The sequence below is a fragment of the Rosa chinensis genome, chromosome 4, assembly GCF_002994745.2.
Source record: "Rosa chinensis cultivar Old Blush chromosome 4, RchiOBHm-V2, whole genome shotgun sequence".
In the NCBI taxonomy this organism is placed as follows: Eukaryota; Viridiplantae; Streptophyta; class Magnoliopsida; order Rosales; family Rosaceae; genus Rosa; species Rosa chinensis.
In genome coordinates this window covers 59838282-59856255 of record NC_037091.1, presented here as the reverse complement: position 1 = coordinate 59856255, position 17974 = coordinate 59838282, and the positions used below count along the sequence as shown (strand labels likewise).

At 38.4% G+C, this 17974-nt stretch overlaps 3 protein-coding genes and 1 pseudogene across 3 annotated transcripts; 2 read left to right on the top strand and 2 right to left on the bottom strand.

The window, feature by feature from the left end:
- The first annotated feature begins 315 nt into the window (after window positions 1-315).
- On the top strand, window positions 316-1027 carry LOC112199678. Its single transcript, XM_024340656.1, has 2 exons — window positions 316-649; window positions 762-1027. The coding sequence occupies exons 1-2, from the start codon at window positions 316-318 to the stop codon at window positions 1025-1027; spliced, it is 600 nt and encodes a 199-aa protein (XP_024196424.1).
- An 8622-nt stretch (window positions 1028-9649) lies between these two features.
- Window positions 9650-11591, bottom strand: LOC121052559 (hemin import ATP-binding protein HmuV-like). Its single transcript, XM_040517840.1, has 4 exons — window positions 11298-11591; window positions 10653-10764; window positions 10348-10527; window positions 9650-9875 (listed from the first exon to the last, which is right to left on the bottom strand). Exons 2-4 carry the CDS (start codon window positions 10746-10748, stop codon window positions 9747-9749), a joined length of 405 nt encoding a protein of 134 aa, XP_040373774.1. The 5' UTR covers window positions 10749-10764; window positions 11298-11591; the 3' UTR covers window positions 9650-9746.
- An 823-nt stretch (window positions 11592-12414) lies between these two features.
- LOC112199677 (serine/arginine-rich splicing factor SR45a) lies at window positions 12415-13141 on the bottom strand. Its single transcript, XM_024340655.2, has 3 exons — window positions 12968-13141; window positions 12759-12842; window positions 12415-12550 (listed from the first exon to the last, which is right to left on the bottom strand). The coding sequence occupies exons 1-3, from the start codon at window positions 13024-13026 to the stop codon at window positions 12436-12438; spliced, it is 258 nt and encodes an 85-aa protein (XP_024196423.1). The 5' UTR covers window positions 13027-13141; the 3' UTR covers window positions 12415-12435.
- A 2529-nt stretch (window positions 13142-15670) lies between these two features.
- LOC112199676 lies at window positions 15671-16939 on the top strand (annotated as a pseudogene).
- Window positions 16940-17974: the final 1035 nt, after the last annotated feature.

Below are 17974 nucleotides of genomic sequence, written 5' to 3'. Positions count from 1 at the left end.
AACAAATTGAGATAATTCCAAAGCACCGCGGTTACTTTACTGCCAAGGCTGTTGCTTCAGATGGGATTCCTCCTAAATTTTTGAGAAGAAAATCAGGTTGGCCGGTCACCATGGCCACACCCCATTACCAACGTACTAGGTGCAGCTCCAGGACTCAACGCTTGGAAGTGATTGGGCCTTCCTGGTTTCGACTTTCCATTGTCCAAAGATTATTCTGAGGCTGTGATAGTTGGCAAGTGGCACTGTCCTTTCTTGTATATCAAGGAAGGGGGATTGAAGTTAAAGCAGCAAATGAAGCAATGCATGTTCTATGAAATGAGACTGGAGCAAAGATGGGAGAGAATTTTTGATAAGTACAATGAAGGTAAGAGCAATAATGCTAATGCTGTGTTTGTGGATGCTTTTGTCCAAAGAGAGGCAGTTTTTGTTGCTGGAAGTGAAGCTATTTGGGATAATCATGAGAGAGTTGATAACGCTGGTGACGGTTTCATGTGGTTTAAGAGCTCTGATGGTGTGGGAGGAGAAAGGAGTGTAGGATTGAGCATGAAAATTGTTGAGAGAATGAAATGGGAGCAAGAAAGAGTTGGATGGCTTGCTGGGGATGAAAGAAAAGTAAGAGTGGAGAGAGTAGAAGAGTTTGGAGGCAGAGGTAGTTTGAGTAAATTTGCTTATTATATGTTGGTAGAGAGATTTGTATTTAAAAGAAGGGATGGAAGCTTAGCATTATTGACATATGATTTCAAGCACACTCACCAGATTAGGAACAAATGGGAATGACAAACTGATAAATTTTCACGGCCTAGGGATATTGAAGAGGTGTAGAGAAGCAATTTCGATCAGCAAAAGTGACAGAGGAAAGGTTATCATTAAAGACATCGTTGTAACCGTAGATAACAAGAAGATGAATAACAGGTCAACTGAAACACAACTGTTATGGGACATGTTGTTGATGGTGAATCTCACTGGAAAAGAACGCACTGAAGGAGTGGGAGAAGCTGTTTTTGGCTGCAGGATTCAGTTACTATAAGATTTCACATACACTAGGAGTTAGGTCTCTTATTGAGTTTTACATTGGAAGTATATAACAAGGGGATGAGTGAGCTATGTGAAAAATGTTAGCAGTACTTTGATACTTAATTTCTATTAATAAGAAAAATTTGGACACCTTTTGGAATAAAAGCAGCACTTATGGATTATGATCGTAACACTTTTAACATTTTTTTCGTGTTTAGATAAATATACCCTCAATTTTAATAATTTTTAACGGTAGAATTAACGACATGAAGTTAAGTGAAAGACGAATGTAAAACTGAGTGAGTTAAGTGATATTGTTGAAAATACAATGAGTTAAGTGTCGAAAAAGTCATAACTCAGTGACCATTAGTGATATTTCCCCTTAGTTTAAAGTACAACAATGACATTTGAAATATTCTACGCCGGACTAAGGGTATAGAATCCAAAAGAAGAAACAAAATTCAACACATTAGTCAGTATATATATAGTGTTGTAAATATTAATGTGGCTATTCATGTAATATCAATTAGTGTTGCGTAATACACGCCAATTAAGATTGATTGGTGATTAACATAATATAATTAGCGATTGATTGATTATAATCAGACGAGTGATTGATGTAATCGTTAAATAGTTATCTTTCGTAAACCTGAGGTACTCCTATATAAACCTCATTGTGAGATGAACAAAATCACTCCATTTCTCATACTTCATTCTTGGTGTCTAAACTCTCTCTCTCTCAAATTCTTTTAATATCGTTTTACAACACGTTATCAGCACGAAGCTCTAACCCAAGCCATAGCCAGAGAAAAAAAAAACCCCCTGCTACAGCCTGTTTGCACGCCCCGAAACCTCTTGATCGGGACCTCAGATCAAAATATTTCCTTCATCAAAGTTGTTCATCTCTGCCTCGTCTATCTGCCCTCCAAATTTCAGCCTTATTGGAGTCGTTTTGAGACTTGTACACCATTCGAAGTGGGAGCTGTCCAGAAAAGGCGAATAGCTCTTGGATTGGCTGAGAAGACAACCTTCTCAGTTCTGCACATATAAACTAAAGATTCATCCGCTCTTCATCAAGTAATGTTTTCCAAATTCTAATTTTAATTCATGTTTTCAAACTTGATTATATGAACAATCACCATGATGCATGAACCCCCAAATTTACTTTATTAATTTATTTGGTTGATACATATATATTTGTTCATGTTTTTGGATTTGATTGACATATACCATGACACATTGACATGTAGGATTCCTATTTAATATTACTATAATGCCAGAAGTGTTTATTCAAATCATTAATTGCCATAATAATGTGCATCATTTCCTGTTAATGCCGTATATTACGCTCATCACCATAATGATTTCATTATTGACTTTATGATATTTATTTACTTCATTACAATTTCTTAATACTGTACATTAAGTTTATTGCCATAATGATTATGTAATATTTATGGGGTTAATGAAGTGTTAATGCCAGAAGCATTTAAAGAAAAAAAAAAAAAAAGACAGGTTAATGGTGAATATTAAATGAGGCTGAGTCAGAAGCTCAAATCAAGCCCAAAGTCACAACAACAAATCAGAGCCAGAAGCTCAGGCCCAAGTTGCAAGGCCAGAATAGAAGCTCACTACATGTTACCATGACAAAAGTTATGAATCTTCTCAAACTAGGCTCATCCAGTTGGATGCGATGTCTAGGCAAGGTTCAGATAAGGCCGTGTACTTAAGTGAGCCTCGCTCCACCTAAACCTCATCCTTCCTTACCTGGTCGTATTCAATTGGAGTTACCGAAAGGGTTGAGTAATAACTTTTCATTCCTTGGCAGACCAGTTTGAGCCCAGTAGGCCCACTCTCCCTCTGCAGGACCTAGCAGCCCAGCAGGCCTCACATACTCTTTGACTTATGCATGAAAGCCCGGGTCACAAGCTCGCAGACTAAGCCCGATAGGCTTCACTATCAAGCACACTCCTTCTTTGGTCCAGCAGAATCAAAAATAAAAGGAAAAATGATTTCATATTGTAAATAGATTCATCATATTTAATATGTGTAATTAATTGCCAGAAGCATTTATTCACATAATTGTGTAATAATTAATCTTTTAAATTAGTAGCATGCAATTAATATCTCAATTGATTTGTGATTTTTATTTATCCAAATTTGTGAGATTATTTCAATTTTCTCAATTCAATATTATTATGTTACTTGTCTAAATTTTCGCACTAGAATATATGTGTAGAAAATGCAGGTACCTAATGAACTAGAAGTTCTAAATGAACCAGTAGTTCATACATAAATCGAATTTATAGTTTCGATAATGCCATTTAAGAAACTTGAAGTTTCCTTCATAAATTCATCATACATGATAAAACCAGTAGATTTTACATGTCTAATCCGATTTTTCATACCATGTTATAGAACCTGAAGTTCTCATTACTTGCTTATGGACGATATTACCCAAAGCACTAATATTATTTGTTCCTTTCATATAAGAAATGTCAAATCTAAAGTGGACTCAAAATGTGAAAATTCATCTGACTACAAAGAAGATGAGATCAACAATCAATACTCATGACAATGTGGTCACTAATGATTTTAAGGCGAGTGCCATAATGTTCATAAAGAAACATAAGAAGAAAGCACTACAAATTGAGTATCCGATGAAGAGGATCCACAGACTCTTTGGGTCGCTCTGGAAGAGCACTTTCACCATCAGATGACCATTTCTTACTTGAAGCAAGACATGATTAGCAAGATATTGAACAAGCCCATCTGCCCAAAAGAATACAAGGAGAGTCACTTTATTAATTCTCAGAATTGATCACTATCTTGTTGCTCACTGAAATGAACAACAACCTCCTGTTGAGGAATGATCAAGCCAAGCCCATCGGTACCTGAGCAGCACTTTTGCTTGAAGGAATTGATGTTGCTCATCGCAAACCTAATCTCGAAAGGAGAGATTATGACCGTGGAAGGGACAAAGAGTCTGATCTTTTTAGGCAAGTAAAGAGAGATGGGCCCATAAATGGCCCATATAACCGGCCCAAAACATGGCCCCATGTTATAGTGCCCCTGCCTAACAAGCCAAAGTGGAAAGGAACACTGGTTCGGCCCGCCGCCACCAAAATTAGCATGTTCTTTGTTATCGATATGGAGGAATTAACTGCTGGTCTCGCACTTGCTGTGCGATAGCCGAAGCAGTAGATGAGTATTACGCCAGGCGCGGAACTCGAAATACCAACTTTATTGACAGGTAATTTTCTATTGATTCCACACTAGAGATCATGGATTTTCAGGTAGTTACTGAACATACCGAGGATTAAAACTCGAAGACATGGGTATAATTGGTCCCTTGTGCCATATTTTCATCTTAATGAATGAAACATCTTCGGATTATTTTTGGTGATTTATGTTTTCAATCATTTTGGATTATGAAAATGTGGTTATGTTCGAATGTATTTAATTCAATAAACTTATTTATACATGTGATCCATTGAATTAAATAAATGAATAGACATATTCTGTGGGGAAGTTTGTTGTCTGGTTAAAAGTGCTATTACACACACCATACTCCCAGATCGGAGATGTTTTTCAAACTTATTGTCTATTCATACCTCTGTGACAACCGTATCAGGCCAATCCAACCTGATAGAGGGTTATGGCAAAACCCACAGTATGTTGTCCAATGGTACTGAACCTACCATTAATGAGGCCTTATAATCTCCACGTTCCAGAAGAACGTTATTGAGTGTTAAGGATATTCGAACCAACAGTTACCACGTTGAAACCACTGAGAAAAATGAGTGAAATATCTTTGCATAACCTCTGAGTGTGCGGCCAGAAGCGTACATTGGAGAAATTGAAATCTGTTAGCTAGAAGCTAACTAATTCAAGCAACTACTTGCTATGGCATGATCGTTTGGGACATCCAGGTCACAGTATGATGCACCGTATCCTCAACTCATCGCAGGTGCATCCCCTTCTGAATAAAGGTTTTGTATATAATGACACACTATGCCATACCCATTAAGAATATTTCATACTAGACCATCATATGCAAAGACTAGTACATACACCACCATTTTTCTGCACAGAATGCAAGGGAAATTTGTGGACATATCCAACCACCATGTGGACCAGTTAAATATTAATGGTTTTGGTTGATGTATCGACAAATTGATCACATGTAACACTATTGTCCACAAGAAAACGCTGCTTTTGCTAAACTCTCGCCCAGATCATGAAATTGAGGGTTCACCACTCGGATTATCCCATAAAGTCCATAAGACTTGATAATACCGGAGACTTTACATCGAAGTCTTTCGATGATTATTGCATATCCTTTAGGATTGATGCTGAACATTTAGTTCCCTATGTTCACACCCAAGATGGTCTCGCAGATAGAATCTTGGTAATGCGCACCAAGCTTCTAATTTCTGCATGGAGCTATGCAATCTCGCATGCAGCTACGTTGGTCCCGTTGAGGCCCACTGCTACCAACCTTACTCCGCGTTACAGCTGGTGACTGGGTATGAACCTGATGTTTCGCACTTACACGCATTTGGGTATGCAGTCCTCGTGCCAATTGTGTCGTCACAATGTACAAACTTGGGTCCTCAACAAAGGATGGGCATACATGTCGATTATGAATCCCATCCATTATGTGCTCTTTCGAGCCCTTGACAGGCGATCTCTTTACCGCTAGATTTGCGGATTGTCATTTTGATGAGACAGTCTTCCCGTCGTTAGGGGGAGATAAGAACGTTACCGTTCCTGATGAACGACTTGAATTAACGTGGAATGTCCCCACTATGTCTCATCTTGATCCCCGAACCGCACAATGTGATTATGAAGTGCGGAGAATTCTAGATCCACAGAGTGTAGCCCAAAATATGCCAGACTCTTTCTCTGATCTAGCTAAAGTGACGAGATCATATATACTTGCTGCAAATGTGCCTGTAAGGATAGACGTCCCTGTAGGATGTGTCGTCCCAGATGGACGAGGTACGATCATGGCGGCTAACCAGTCATATGTCCCTACCTTGAAGTGAGGTAGACTATTAGGTTCGAAGGATTCTTTTCCCTAGAAGAGGGTAAACTTGGCACAAACGAATCCTCTTGACATCGCAATCTCAAAACCGATCCATCTCATGAGATAAATCCGGATTATGGGTCTGTCCTAGAAGAGACGATGTTGGGGGACGCTCCAACATTTGAACCCACTCCCGAGAATAGAGAAACTCGGTAAATTTAGTGAGATTTGGAATCGGGTTGAGATTATCATCGATGATATATTAGTATTTGCGGTGGCCACCGAAACTATAATATGCGATGACCTCGAACCTTGCTTTGTTGATCAGATTCAATGAAGAGACGACTGGCTAAAAAGGGAAATAAGCAATCCAGGTCGAATTAGATTCCTTGACAAAGAGAAAGGTGTTTGGACCTGTTGTTCCCACACCTCCCCATGTTAAACCTGTAGGTTTTAAATGGGTATTTGTAAGGAAGCGTAATGAGAAAAACGAGATTGTGAGATACAAGGCTCGTCTAGTGGCGCAAGGATTTTCTCAACGCCCTGGGATTGATTACGAGGAGACATATTCTCCCGTAATGGACATCATAACGTTCCGCTACCTTATCAGTTTGGCAGTTTCCGAAAAACTGAGTATGCAGCTAATGGATGTGGTCACAGCTTATCTCTATGGGGATCTTGATACAGAGATATACATGAAAGTTCCTGAAGGACTTAAGATACCCGGTGCAAATAGTTCTAGACCACGGAACACGCTCTCCATTCGTTTGAGGCGTTCACTTTATGGATTAAAACAATCCGGACGGATGTGGTATAACCGTCTAAGTGAATATTTGATCGGGATGGGATATGTAAACAATGAACTATGCCCATGCGTGTTTATTAAGAAAACAAGTTCTGGATTTGCAATTGTGGCGGTCTATGTCGATGACATGAATCTGATTGGTACTCCTGAAGAGATGAAAGAAACCGCAAAGCACCTGAAGTCTGAATTTGAGATGAAAGATCTTGGGAGAACGAATTACTGCCTTAGCCTGGAGCTCGAGCACCGTGCTGATGGTATTCTGCTTCATCAATCAAACTACATCCAGAAGATGTTAAGACGTTTTAATGAGGATAAAGTAAAGCCCTCAAGCACTCCCATGGTTGTTCGAAGTCTAGATCCTAAGAGAGATCCGTTTCATCCTGCAGATGATAACGAAGAGATATTGGCACCAGAAGTCCCATATCTAAGTGCAATAGGCGCATTATTGTACTTGGCTCAATGCAATAGACCAGACATTTCATTCTCTGTGAACTTGTTAGCTAGATATAGCTCTGCGCCAACACGCCGCCACTGGAATGGCATAAAAGACATTTTTCGCTACCTTAGAGGTACGACCGATATGGGCTTATTCTATCCCTATGCATCAAGAAATGGACCAAACCCCCTTGATCCTCAGAATGATGCTCGCCTTCTTGGATATGCTGACGCAGGCTATCTATCAGACCCCCACAAGGCATGTTCCCAAACTGGTTATGTCTTTACCATTGGGAATACTGCAATTTCTTAGAGGTCTACGAAATAGACACTTGTTGCTACCTCTTCAAATCATGCTGAGATACTAGCTCTTCACGAAGCAGTATGTGAATGTACATGGCTAAAAGCCGTTACAAAGCATGTTCGAAGCACATGTGGACTGCATTCCACCACTGGTGAACCAACCATTATCTACTAGGATAATGCTGCTTACATAGAGCAGATGATAAAGATGAGTTTCATCAAAGGAGACAACACCAAACATATTGTACAGAAGTTCTCCTTCAATTAGCAACAACAGGAGCATCAGAAGATTGAAGTTAAGCAGATTTGATTTGAAGATAATCGTGCAGACCTCTTCACTAAGTCACTACCAAAGTCTACATTCCAGAAGCATGTCCAAGGTATTGGTCTACGTAAACTATCTGAATTACCTAACATGTAATTTTCAGGGGGAGTCGAAATCAGGGGGAGTATCTTGAAGCATACTCGTTTGACCATCGTGTACTCTTTTTGTCCTTCGTCCAGGATTATTTTGTCCCATTGGGTTTTGTTACCTGGCAAGGTTTTGACGAGGCACTTCTTTATAATGGTCACCCCACTTACTACATCCAGAAGATGCTTTGATTTGACATATATATGCATTTGCTCATCTTTTTCCTTCGACCACGGGTTTCTCCCACTGGGTTTACCGGGCAAGGTTTTGGTGTAGCAATTCTAATGCATCCCTCTCGTAGACATACAACCTACTTATGGTGCTGATAAGAAAACTCCACCTATCTCTGAAGCTGTGATACTACTACTCCACACTCAAGCGCGTTGTGCTCTTTTTCTCCTTCAACCAAGGTTATTTTTTCCCACAGGGTTTTTATTACTTGGCAAGGTTTTTGACGAGGCAACTTAGAAGCGCATAGCAGGGGCAACACTATTGACATGGAATATCCAAGGGGGAGTGTTGTAAATATTAATGTGGCTATTCATGTAATATCAATTAGTGTTGCGTAATATACGCCAATTAAGATTGATTGGTGATTAACATAATATAATTAGCGATTGATTGATTATAATCAGACGAGTGATTGATGTAATCGTTAAATAGTTATCTTTCGTAAACCTGAGGTACTCCTATATAAACCTCATTGTGAGATGAATAAAATCACTCCATTTCTCATACTTCATTCTTGGTGTCTAAACTCTCTCTCTCTCAAATTCTTTTAATATCGTTTTACAACATATAGGATTAAATTAGAGGAGTTGATAATTAGCTAGTTCACAAAAAATCCTATAAATGATTACATTTGAATCATCAATTGGTACTTCCATCAAGCACATTCAAAGTGACACTATGCCAAAATCCTTATCAGACGACAGACAGAAACTGTTGTCTGATTTGGAGTGCCACTGTTGTAGAGCGAGCCGTTGTCTGTTGAAAATTCAGACAACGGTGGAACACAGTTGTCTGATAAGCAAACAGGCAACGGGTATGTGTTATAACTGTTGTGTGATGGCTCGATAGATGGCTCGGCAGATGCCATGCGCAGCTGCGCAGCAGTTGAAGCGCTGCCTTCAGACAACAGTGCTTGGTTTCAAGCTGTTGTATGTTAAGCATATCAGACAACATACTTTTATTTTTTGTGTTGTCTGATTGATCCTCAAACTTCAATGCTTAGACTATATCTGTTGTATGATCAACATTTGGGACAACGGAGTTCAATTGCAACTGTTGTCTGATTTAGTTTTTGGACAACAGAGTTCAATTGCTTCTGTTGTGTGAGTATAAATTAGAAGAGACTGATTTGTTAAAAACTGATGTGTGATATGAACGATTGCAGTGTGTTTGTCCCAATTTTGGCCATTCAGACAACGGGCAGTTGTCATTATATCTCTATTATGTTGTCTGATTATTTGAACATCCCATTCCTGAATTAAATTGTACATTCATTTGGTCCATTTACCAATGAACACTAGTTCATCAAATATAAACATTGCCAACCATCAAATATAAACTTTGCAAACCACTAATCATTGAAGCCAACATTGCAAATAAGAAAAGCATTCTAGTGCATGCCCATCTACTTGGGACATCAAAAAGCTGATACATATATATGTATTATTCCAAAACATGCCACATGGTGCATGATAATGTACCAGCAGAGAAGCACAAAAAAGATGCTTTCCATATCAAAATTGTACCAGCAACAAGCGCGCTACTTCAAGGTTCATGCACATATGTGTTGACAACAAACTTCCCCCACTCATTTCGCACTTGATCAATATCTGCTTGGGTTGGCTGCTGCCTCTCCTCTCCCACTGAAATTGATTTAATATATCAAAGGGTTTACTTAATCATTTTGATGAATGAGGCATGAACATAATAACAAAGTTATGAGAAGTTGAGTCAAGTGATTATATTTTCTCTGCCAGATTTTCATACCAAACTAACTAACTGCCAGATTTTTGTACCTAAACATGAGAAGCGAATGCATGCCACTGAGAATCATATGAATGGTTAAATAAAATTACCATGCTTAGGACTCAAAAACTTACAGTTAACACAAAAGATCCTTTATAAATTAAAATCATTGAACTAGATACGGAGTCAACATTAGTAGTTTTGAACTTAAAATTCTGAACAAAGCATGTTACGTGTATCCCATAAAAGCTAAGTCAACCAACAATATATTCTGACAAGGAAATTTACAAATCCGGTTCCTCTTTTACTAAGAAGAAACCCCATGCTATTAGTTATTTCAAAGTAGCAAATAGTAATGGCAGTACACACCTGATTTTGCTCAAAAAAGTTTGTTAGGACATTATGCTCCCCAAGCAGAACTTCACCTGCTATTGGCTTTTGTAAACCCATTATTAGTTTCAGTAAAGTACTCTTGCCACATCCATTTGGGCCAATAATGGCCAGTTTCTCTCCTTTTTCAATTGTGAGATTTGTTCTGCTAAACAACACCTGGTAGACCACATATATGGTTGCAATTAATACACACAATTTGCAGATGAATAGATCTTTTTAAGGTGAAAAAAAATGGCTTGTAGCACTTTTACTTGTGAACAAAATATGTAAACCCACCTTACCTCCAAATGGAGCAAATCTCCCACTTCTTCCCCATTCAGGAAACCTGATCTTGATCTGTTTCTTCTTGAACGGCCTTTCAACAAGATCCTCTTCATGAAGTTTCTCCAACTTCTGTTCTTGCAAAGAAAAAAATAAAAAAAGTTAGATAAAGAATTAGAGGTGGCCAGTTAGATGATCTATGTAAATACATGGTGAATAGATAATCAATCTTATTAATGCATACAAATGATCTATGTAATGCATACAAACATTACAAGGTATACATTAGAAAATGAACTGCAATTTCAGCTCATAATAAAAGAATAATCCTTGACCCAACAAAACACACCTGAAGTTCAACAAAACAGTAACGATATCCTATAGCATTGACATCGATTTTCTTCAAGACCCACTTTTAGAATCCCTTGTAGATTTCGACCAAGATTGATTATTATTAGAACTTGGATTCCTCCCTGCAACTCAAAAACCAAAATCAGCTTCAGAACAACAACAAAAAATCAAAACTTTATCTCAATCTAAAACCTCAAATTGAAATCAATGTTTACCCAGTTCTATAAACATTCTTTAAGCTGTTTATTTATCCTAGGAAATCAAATAGAGACGTAGCAGAAATTAATGATGAATTATAGGAATAAGGAAAAGACCTCGACAAACAGACCAACTCGAGCAGAGGAGCAGAGGATTTGGACGATGATCTTCTTCTGCTGCTGTTCCTAGTAACCTCCTTGTTGTTGTGGTTATTGTTGCTGCTGGGTCTTCTTCTCCACCTCTTCTTCTTCCAGATTTATAGATCAATGTACCCGAGAAACCCCCTCCTTTTTTCCTCCTCATTCAATGTATCCTTCTGGAAATCCCTCTATGAAAACTATCTTCATCATCTCGATGGTTTCTCTTCCTAGAACGAGCTCCCCCCATGGTGAAAATCTGGTAATCAATGACTCAATATATACCTAGAAACTGCAACAGAACAATACTCTATCCATTCAATTACCAAACTTGAAAATACACAAGTAGAGAGTACAGAAAATAAGTAAGTATCCAGTACAATCAATTCACCCAAAACTCTATTATAATCATATTCATTATGATTAGCACACACCAGAATTAGATTGTGAATTCGATGAAGTACACACACCAGACCTGCTGCCAAAACTTATCAGGCAACATTTCTGAAGAAAGAAAATCTTCATTATAAAATAATTTAGCAGCATACTACATAGTAACTATCTTGCCTCAGCAAGTTTAGTTAAAGCCCGGTAGTAGAAAGGAAACTAGATATCTTAGTGCATAGAGAGAAATGACAAGCACTACATTACCAACTGATAAAAATTATTTATCATAGGATAGAAAATGAAGCTTCTCTTTAATCTCAAGAACAGAAAGTAAATGGAAAGGAAAGCTGTTAAGTTACCAAGGAAGTTACTCCCTTCTTCTGAACATACAATTTTCCTTCCTGTTCTAGGGAGATTCAAGTATAATAGCTAAATGAAATACAATTGACCTATCTAGTGATAAGCTGATGGCAGACATAACACACCTGCTGCCTACTGTGTCCAAAGTACACTTAATAACATGCTTTTCAAGTTGTTACTTCCTTTTTTGGTCAAAAAAGAGTTGGTCTGTCTGTCCATTGTTTAAGATAACTATTTTGGTCATGCATAAGATATTTGTGTTTAAAATGTTGCAGTCAATTAAAAGCACTATAGTACAACAAATTCAATCTACATGAAGCTGTCTCAGGGTAAGTTCCATATATTATTCAGAAAATAAAGTTAGAATAGCTCACACCTTGCCTTCTTTGTTAAAGAATTTCTCAACATCAGCAGAGGTAACCCTTGTGGATAAGCCTGTTACATACAAGTTGTTTCCAGGATTGGTTGCATCCACAGATGGGCTCCTGGAGTAAGAAAAACAAGATTCATATTCAACTAATACAACAAAGCTTGAACCCAAATATTTTGGTTGGAATAAACCCAAAACTTACAAAAAAAAAAAAACCATGAATTTCCACAATGTAACATAACATATATACATGCAGTTATACTAGCCAATAACCCAGATTTTATTGACACTGAACAGTTAGAAAATTGAGATTTCCAGTGTACCTAGAACGACTCCTTCTAGACCTCGACAATGATCTCGATCGGCGGCCTTTGACAGGTGAGACAGAGGTCTGTGGTGAAGCAGACCTGAGGAGTAATCACCAAACGTCACAAGAGAATTATGATACTATACAACTCATATCATTATTAAGCAAAAAGAAAAAAAAAAAAAAAGACTATAATTCTGAATCAACATCGAATGGGAACTGTACCTTTTTGCTCTCGTGTATGACCATATAGGCCAAGTGAAAGTTCTGTTTTTGGTAACCATATATATCTCTGCTCATGCAGGTATGATAACTACCCAAAACGTAATTACCTTCAACAGTTGTAGGACAAACTCAACAGCCTCTCTTGGGCTTTTCTTGTCAGCAGCTCTAACCATAGCTACAACATGTGGAATTGCCTGCAAGTTATAAAAACAACTATTATATCTAGAAGGTCCTTGACAGCTTCACATGCATAATTTAACATTTCTTAGATATGATGATAGCGATGTATATCTCACAAGTTGAACTGTCAGATAGATTAGTAAGACACATTTTTGAACTGATTCTTCAGCGCACTTAATCCATATTTTTAGCCTTTTAGGGTTGTGGACTTGTGTTAGGTCCATATCAGTTGAGAACTGAGCATGGGTAATGAAATGCTACAGTATTTCTAATAACAGAAGAATGTCCAAGTATTTTACGGCAAACTGTTCAAATAGGTGATATACAAGTACAAATGGTATGTTCCTGCTTGCTCTTTGTTTCTCTGATATAGACTCTAGTTCACTTGTATAATACTTCTTGAGTTTTTGATGAATATAAGTTGTATAACATGAGACATTTCAATATTTCATATACACTGTGCAAATCATACAAACCAGCCAACCATGGCACATGACGAACAACTTATTACATATCCTACCTCGTTGCATTACCTCAAGAAAGTATTTGGGAATATCATGGAAGTCATTTGGCCTGGCAACAGTAACAAGAAACAAAATTGTTAATTGTTATTTTCTGGAGTAAGATCACCACAACAAAAATAATTTAATAAAAGAATACTGAAAAATGAAAAGCTATTTAGAATAAGCCAATAAGGACCACTACAAAAAAGGAACATGTATTAAAAAACTATAACATGAGAGAAACTATTAACTTGAGTTCAGCAGATCTTTTATCCACCAGCAGCTTGCATAATACAACCTTCAACCACACCACCTGCAGGTAGAACTTACATAAATCTCAATATCTAGTAGTGCATTTACAATATTAAACAAAAATTCAGAGCTTGGACCCAATTATTATGAGGCGAAAACCATTAAACAAATCTAATTTTGTTCAGAAACATATGAACAGCAAAGCTGAAACCAACAAATGCAACTAAATTTCAAATTTTCAAGTCAAAATTCAAAACAGAAAGGCAAAAAGTGACAAATGCAATTCGAACCCAGAAATCTAGAAGGACAAAACAGATCACATATCCAATTTTAATCTCATATCAGTCATATGTATAGAGTATAGCAAAAGTAACAGATGCAATTCGAACCCAGAAATCGAAGCAAGAAAGATGGCAGCAACTTACCAAGCTTGAAGTTTCCGAAATTGAGTCGAAAACTGAAATCGAAGCTGCTTCACCTAGTAGAGTTTGAGCCAAACCCAGACTTGAAGACTGAAAATTGAATACCCAGAAGAAGAAATTAAGAGGAAGCCATAAATCGATTGAAGAGTGAAGACCCAGAAGTAGAAATTAAGAGAAACAAAAACCCAGAATCACCGCGCACCGTCAGTCCATCACGGCGTCACCGTAGAAGAAAGAAAAGGCGTCGTGCTGCAGTTCCGGAGAGAGAGAGAGAGAGAGAGAGAGAGAGGAGAGTGGGGCTGCAAGAGAGAGAGAGGCGAGCTTTAGTCGAACTTTTAGGTCAGATCGAGTTTCAGGCGTTTTAGCCTAATCAGGAAATTAAAACATAGTAGAATGGGGTGAAGAGACCAAATCTAGAGAAGGAGAAGAGGGAGTTACCTTCGTGGTGATGTTGCTTAGAATCAAAAATTTGGGTTTCTTCCTTTTTGGTTTGCAGGTGAGGAGAGATGAGAGAGGAAATGGTTGGCTTCTAAAGAGATAGACACGAACAAGAAGAAGGGCCTGAAGGCAGAGTTATTTTGTGCAAACCGAGTGGGGAGACAAAGTCACTAAGGAGTAAGGACTAAAGGCGGGTTTTTTTTTTTTTTTTTTTTTTTAAACTTTTTCACACAACGCATGTATGTAATTGAGTTGTCTGATCATGTACATGTTAAATTTGAGTTAAGGGAGCAAGGAGGGAAAATTCCCGCCTATGTGCAATCAAAGAAGCAGTTTTGACGTTAGGGACATACATTTCTCATTCAGACAACACAAATAAGTCATTCCGTTGTAGGAGCTTAAATCGTGTACCAGCATTTTACTCAAATATTGGCCTTTTTGGGGCTACTCACTCACATTTTGGGGTACATGTGATTTTCTTCCAAACTTGCACAACGGAAACAAAAAAATGCGTTGTATGTTGTTTTGCAACTTACTCTCATACAACATATACAACAATACTGTTGTGCAAGGTGAGTCAAAATTTCGACCCAAATTTGAGCAAGGTGAGGGGGAATTTTTTTTTACATTCAGACAACAGACAAATCCTTAAAACTGTTGTACAATAATCTTGGATCCAAAAAAATTGATGTACGACCTCCTTATACAACGCAAATCTCATTAAACCCGTTGTGTGAAGCAGTTTCAGTGATCACACAACGGAATTTTTTTTTTCGTTGTCTAAAAAGTGTAGTGTGATGCAGTTTTTGGCATAGTGTGATCGATCAGTCTTCCTTTTCTGTTCACCATCTTGTTCCTTAATCCTTTGGTGACAAAGTGATCAATCAGACCTCAACAAAACAGTTAAAATGTATGTGACAAGGCCTTTGTCTATGTATATGAGGTCTCCGGAGACCGGAGTTACTGTTCTTACCACCCCCAGAGGGACCAAATTCTGGTTATCTTGTACCCCAAGATGAAGAATCAATATATCCAAACCTCGTGTTTCGGAATGTGCAAACATATCGATATTAAGCAGCTGCCTTTCCCTCAGAACATGGACTTAACAGTTGGACATACCAAAGATATTAACGACGAGGTTTCCTTCATTCCAGTGCTTGATCAGCCCTGATCTTCCAGTACATACTATGTGATACGCCGCAGTACGTGGGAGGCATAGAGGGTACAATATTTTTCGTGTTCATCTCTTCGTTCCCCTTGCTCGCTTTAATTTGACTTAATTAGTACTTACAAACAATTAGTTTGCAGGGAAGCATGCACAAGTTGGAAGGACCCTGGCCTTTTCCCCAATAACTATATTAATGAGGTTGAACCAAACGCATTAGATCCCTCAGATGGTTATCAGCAGATCGATGGAGATTATGTATTCGCAACGTTGGCGTGAGAGGAGTGACTTTACTGCCAAGTCGATCAGTTGCTTCAGATGGCATTCCTCCACACGCTTCTTGAGGGAGAAAGGGTGGAGGGTGTACAGGAGAACACCCTATAATTATGAATTAGGTGAAGCTCAAGGGCTTGACTCTTCACTACAGTCGCACCTTCCAGGGTTCGACTTTCCATTATCATCGAATCAGAACGACTGTTCCGAAGCTCTGGTGGTTGGCAAGTGGTATTGTCCTTTCATTTTTGTGAAGGAAGGAGGAGTGACGTTGAAGGAGCAAATGAATAAGGTGTGTGTTCTATGAAATGAGACTTTTTTTTTTTTTTTGAGAAGAATATGAAATGAGACTTGAGCAAAGGTGGGAGAGAATTTTCAGCTCTGACGATGAAGGAGCAAGTGTGGTGTGTTCGTGGATACCTTTATTCCAAGAGAAGTTGCTTTTGTTGGTGAAAATGAAGCTGTTTGGTGAAGATAAAGAAAGAAATGTGAGTGAAGGATTCTTGTGGTTTAAGAGCTCGGATGGTGTGGAAGGAGAAAAAGTGTGGGTTTGAGCATGAAAATTGTTGAGAGGATGAAATGGGAGCAAGAAAGAGTTGGATGGGTTGGTGGGGATGAAAGACAAGTCAGGGTTGAAAGAGTAGAAGAGTTTGGAGGGAGTGGAGAGTGGAAGAAATTCGCTTGTTATGTATTGGGTAGAGCCGTAGAGGTTTGTGTTGGAGAGTGCATGAGAGATTAGCAGTTTGGGCATGTGATTTCAAGCACCCTCACCAAGTTAGGAGCAAATGGGAATGAGAAACTTGGTATTGTACATCTCTATATTGAATATATGTATGTGTAATTGTGTATCCATCAAATCAAATGAATTAGAAGTTCTTGAAGTTATTCATCATATATATACTATGTCAAAATTCTCCACCTAAATTCTAATGGACAAACTTCTGATTTTTTTTTTTTTAAGGAGAAATTGATTAGGCGATATTAGTTCCTCGGAGACAGACAATGCAGGGCACTTGTCCCACCCTCAAACCCGAAGGTGAAGGGTCTGCCCCACTCTGGGAACCCACCGCCCGTCCCCCAACTCAATTTATTAATAATAAAGAAGAAAAATACATCGTCCAAGAGAGAAAACAAAATTAACAGCGAAAGAGAAGAGAGAGAAACTTCCCCCTCATGAACAAATCTAAAAGAAGAAAAAAGCAGCCACATAAGTGAAAACTTGACACTCGAAATATGCCAGAATTTCGCTTGCGCCTGCATGTAGATGCTTATGAAGCTAACTTTGCGCATGACTTCCTGGGAATAAAAGTCTCTGAGAAGGTGCGGGCAAGAAAGACAGACGAACATAATCATCTCAGCAACCTGTGAAGCGATAATTTGGGAGTCCCAAAAAATCCGCCTGCAAGTACCTGTGAAGCTCTGCAGGAGGGCTAGGATACCAGGTAAATGAGTGTTTTGAAACACCTAAGTTTGCCATCTTATCTGCTGCTGCATTCCCTTCCCTAAAAATATGAGTTCTACGAAATTGCATTTGCTGAATGTTCTTCAGGCAGTTTTGCCATCTAACTCTCAAGTCCCATGGAGGAGAGAAAGAATTGGAGGAGAGACATGCTAATACACTAATAGAATCACTTTCCAACCACAGAGTAGTCCAACCTCTAGTGAAAGCAACTTCTACAGACACAATAACAGCATAAAGTTCAACATAAAAGGAAGAATTGCAACCAAGAGGTTGGCAAAAACTCCCTAAATAAACCCTAGATGCATCACGAAA

Bases quoted from the DNA above. Each gene is read 5' to 3' on its own strand.
- LOC112199678 (XM_024340656.1), top strand. From the start codon at position 316: ATGAGACTGGAGCAAAGATGGGAGAGAATTTTTGATAAGTACAATGAA. The intron at 650-761 runs GTAGTTTGAGTA...TCACCAGATTAG, and splicing joins AGAAGAGTTTGGAGGCAGAG to GAACAAATGGGAATGACAAA.
- LOC112199677 (XM_024340655.2), bottom strand. From the start codon at position 13,026: ATGGTTACCAAAAACAGAACTTTCACTTGGCCTATATGGTCATACACG. The intron at 12,843-12,967 runs GTACAGTTCCCA...ATTACTCCTCAG, and splicing joins TCATACACGAGAGCAAAAAG to GTCTGCTTCACCACAGACCT. The intron at 12,551-12,758 runs GTACACTGGAAA...TTCTTACTCCAG, and splicing joins TCTAGAAGGAGTCGTTCTAG to GAGCCCATCTGTGGATGCAA.
- LOC121052559 (XM_040517840.1), bottom strand. From the start codon at position 10,748: ATGAAGAGGATCTTGTTGAAAGGCCGTTCAAGAAGAAACAGATCAAGA. The intron at 10,528-10,652 runs GTAAGGTGGGTT...GTGGTCTACCAG, and splicing joins GAGATTTGCTCCATTTGGAG to GTGTTGTTTAGCAGAACAAA. The intron at 9,876-10,347 runs GTGTGTACTGCC...AATCAATTTCAG, and splicing joins ACTTTTTTGAGCAAAATCAG to TGGGAGAGGAGAGGCAGCAG.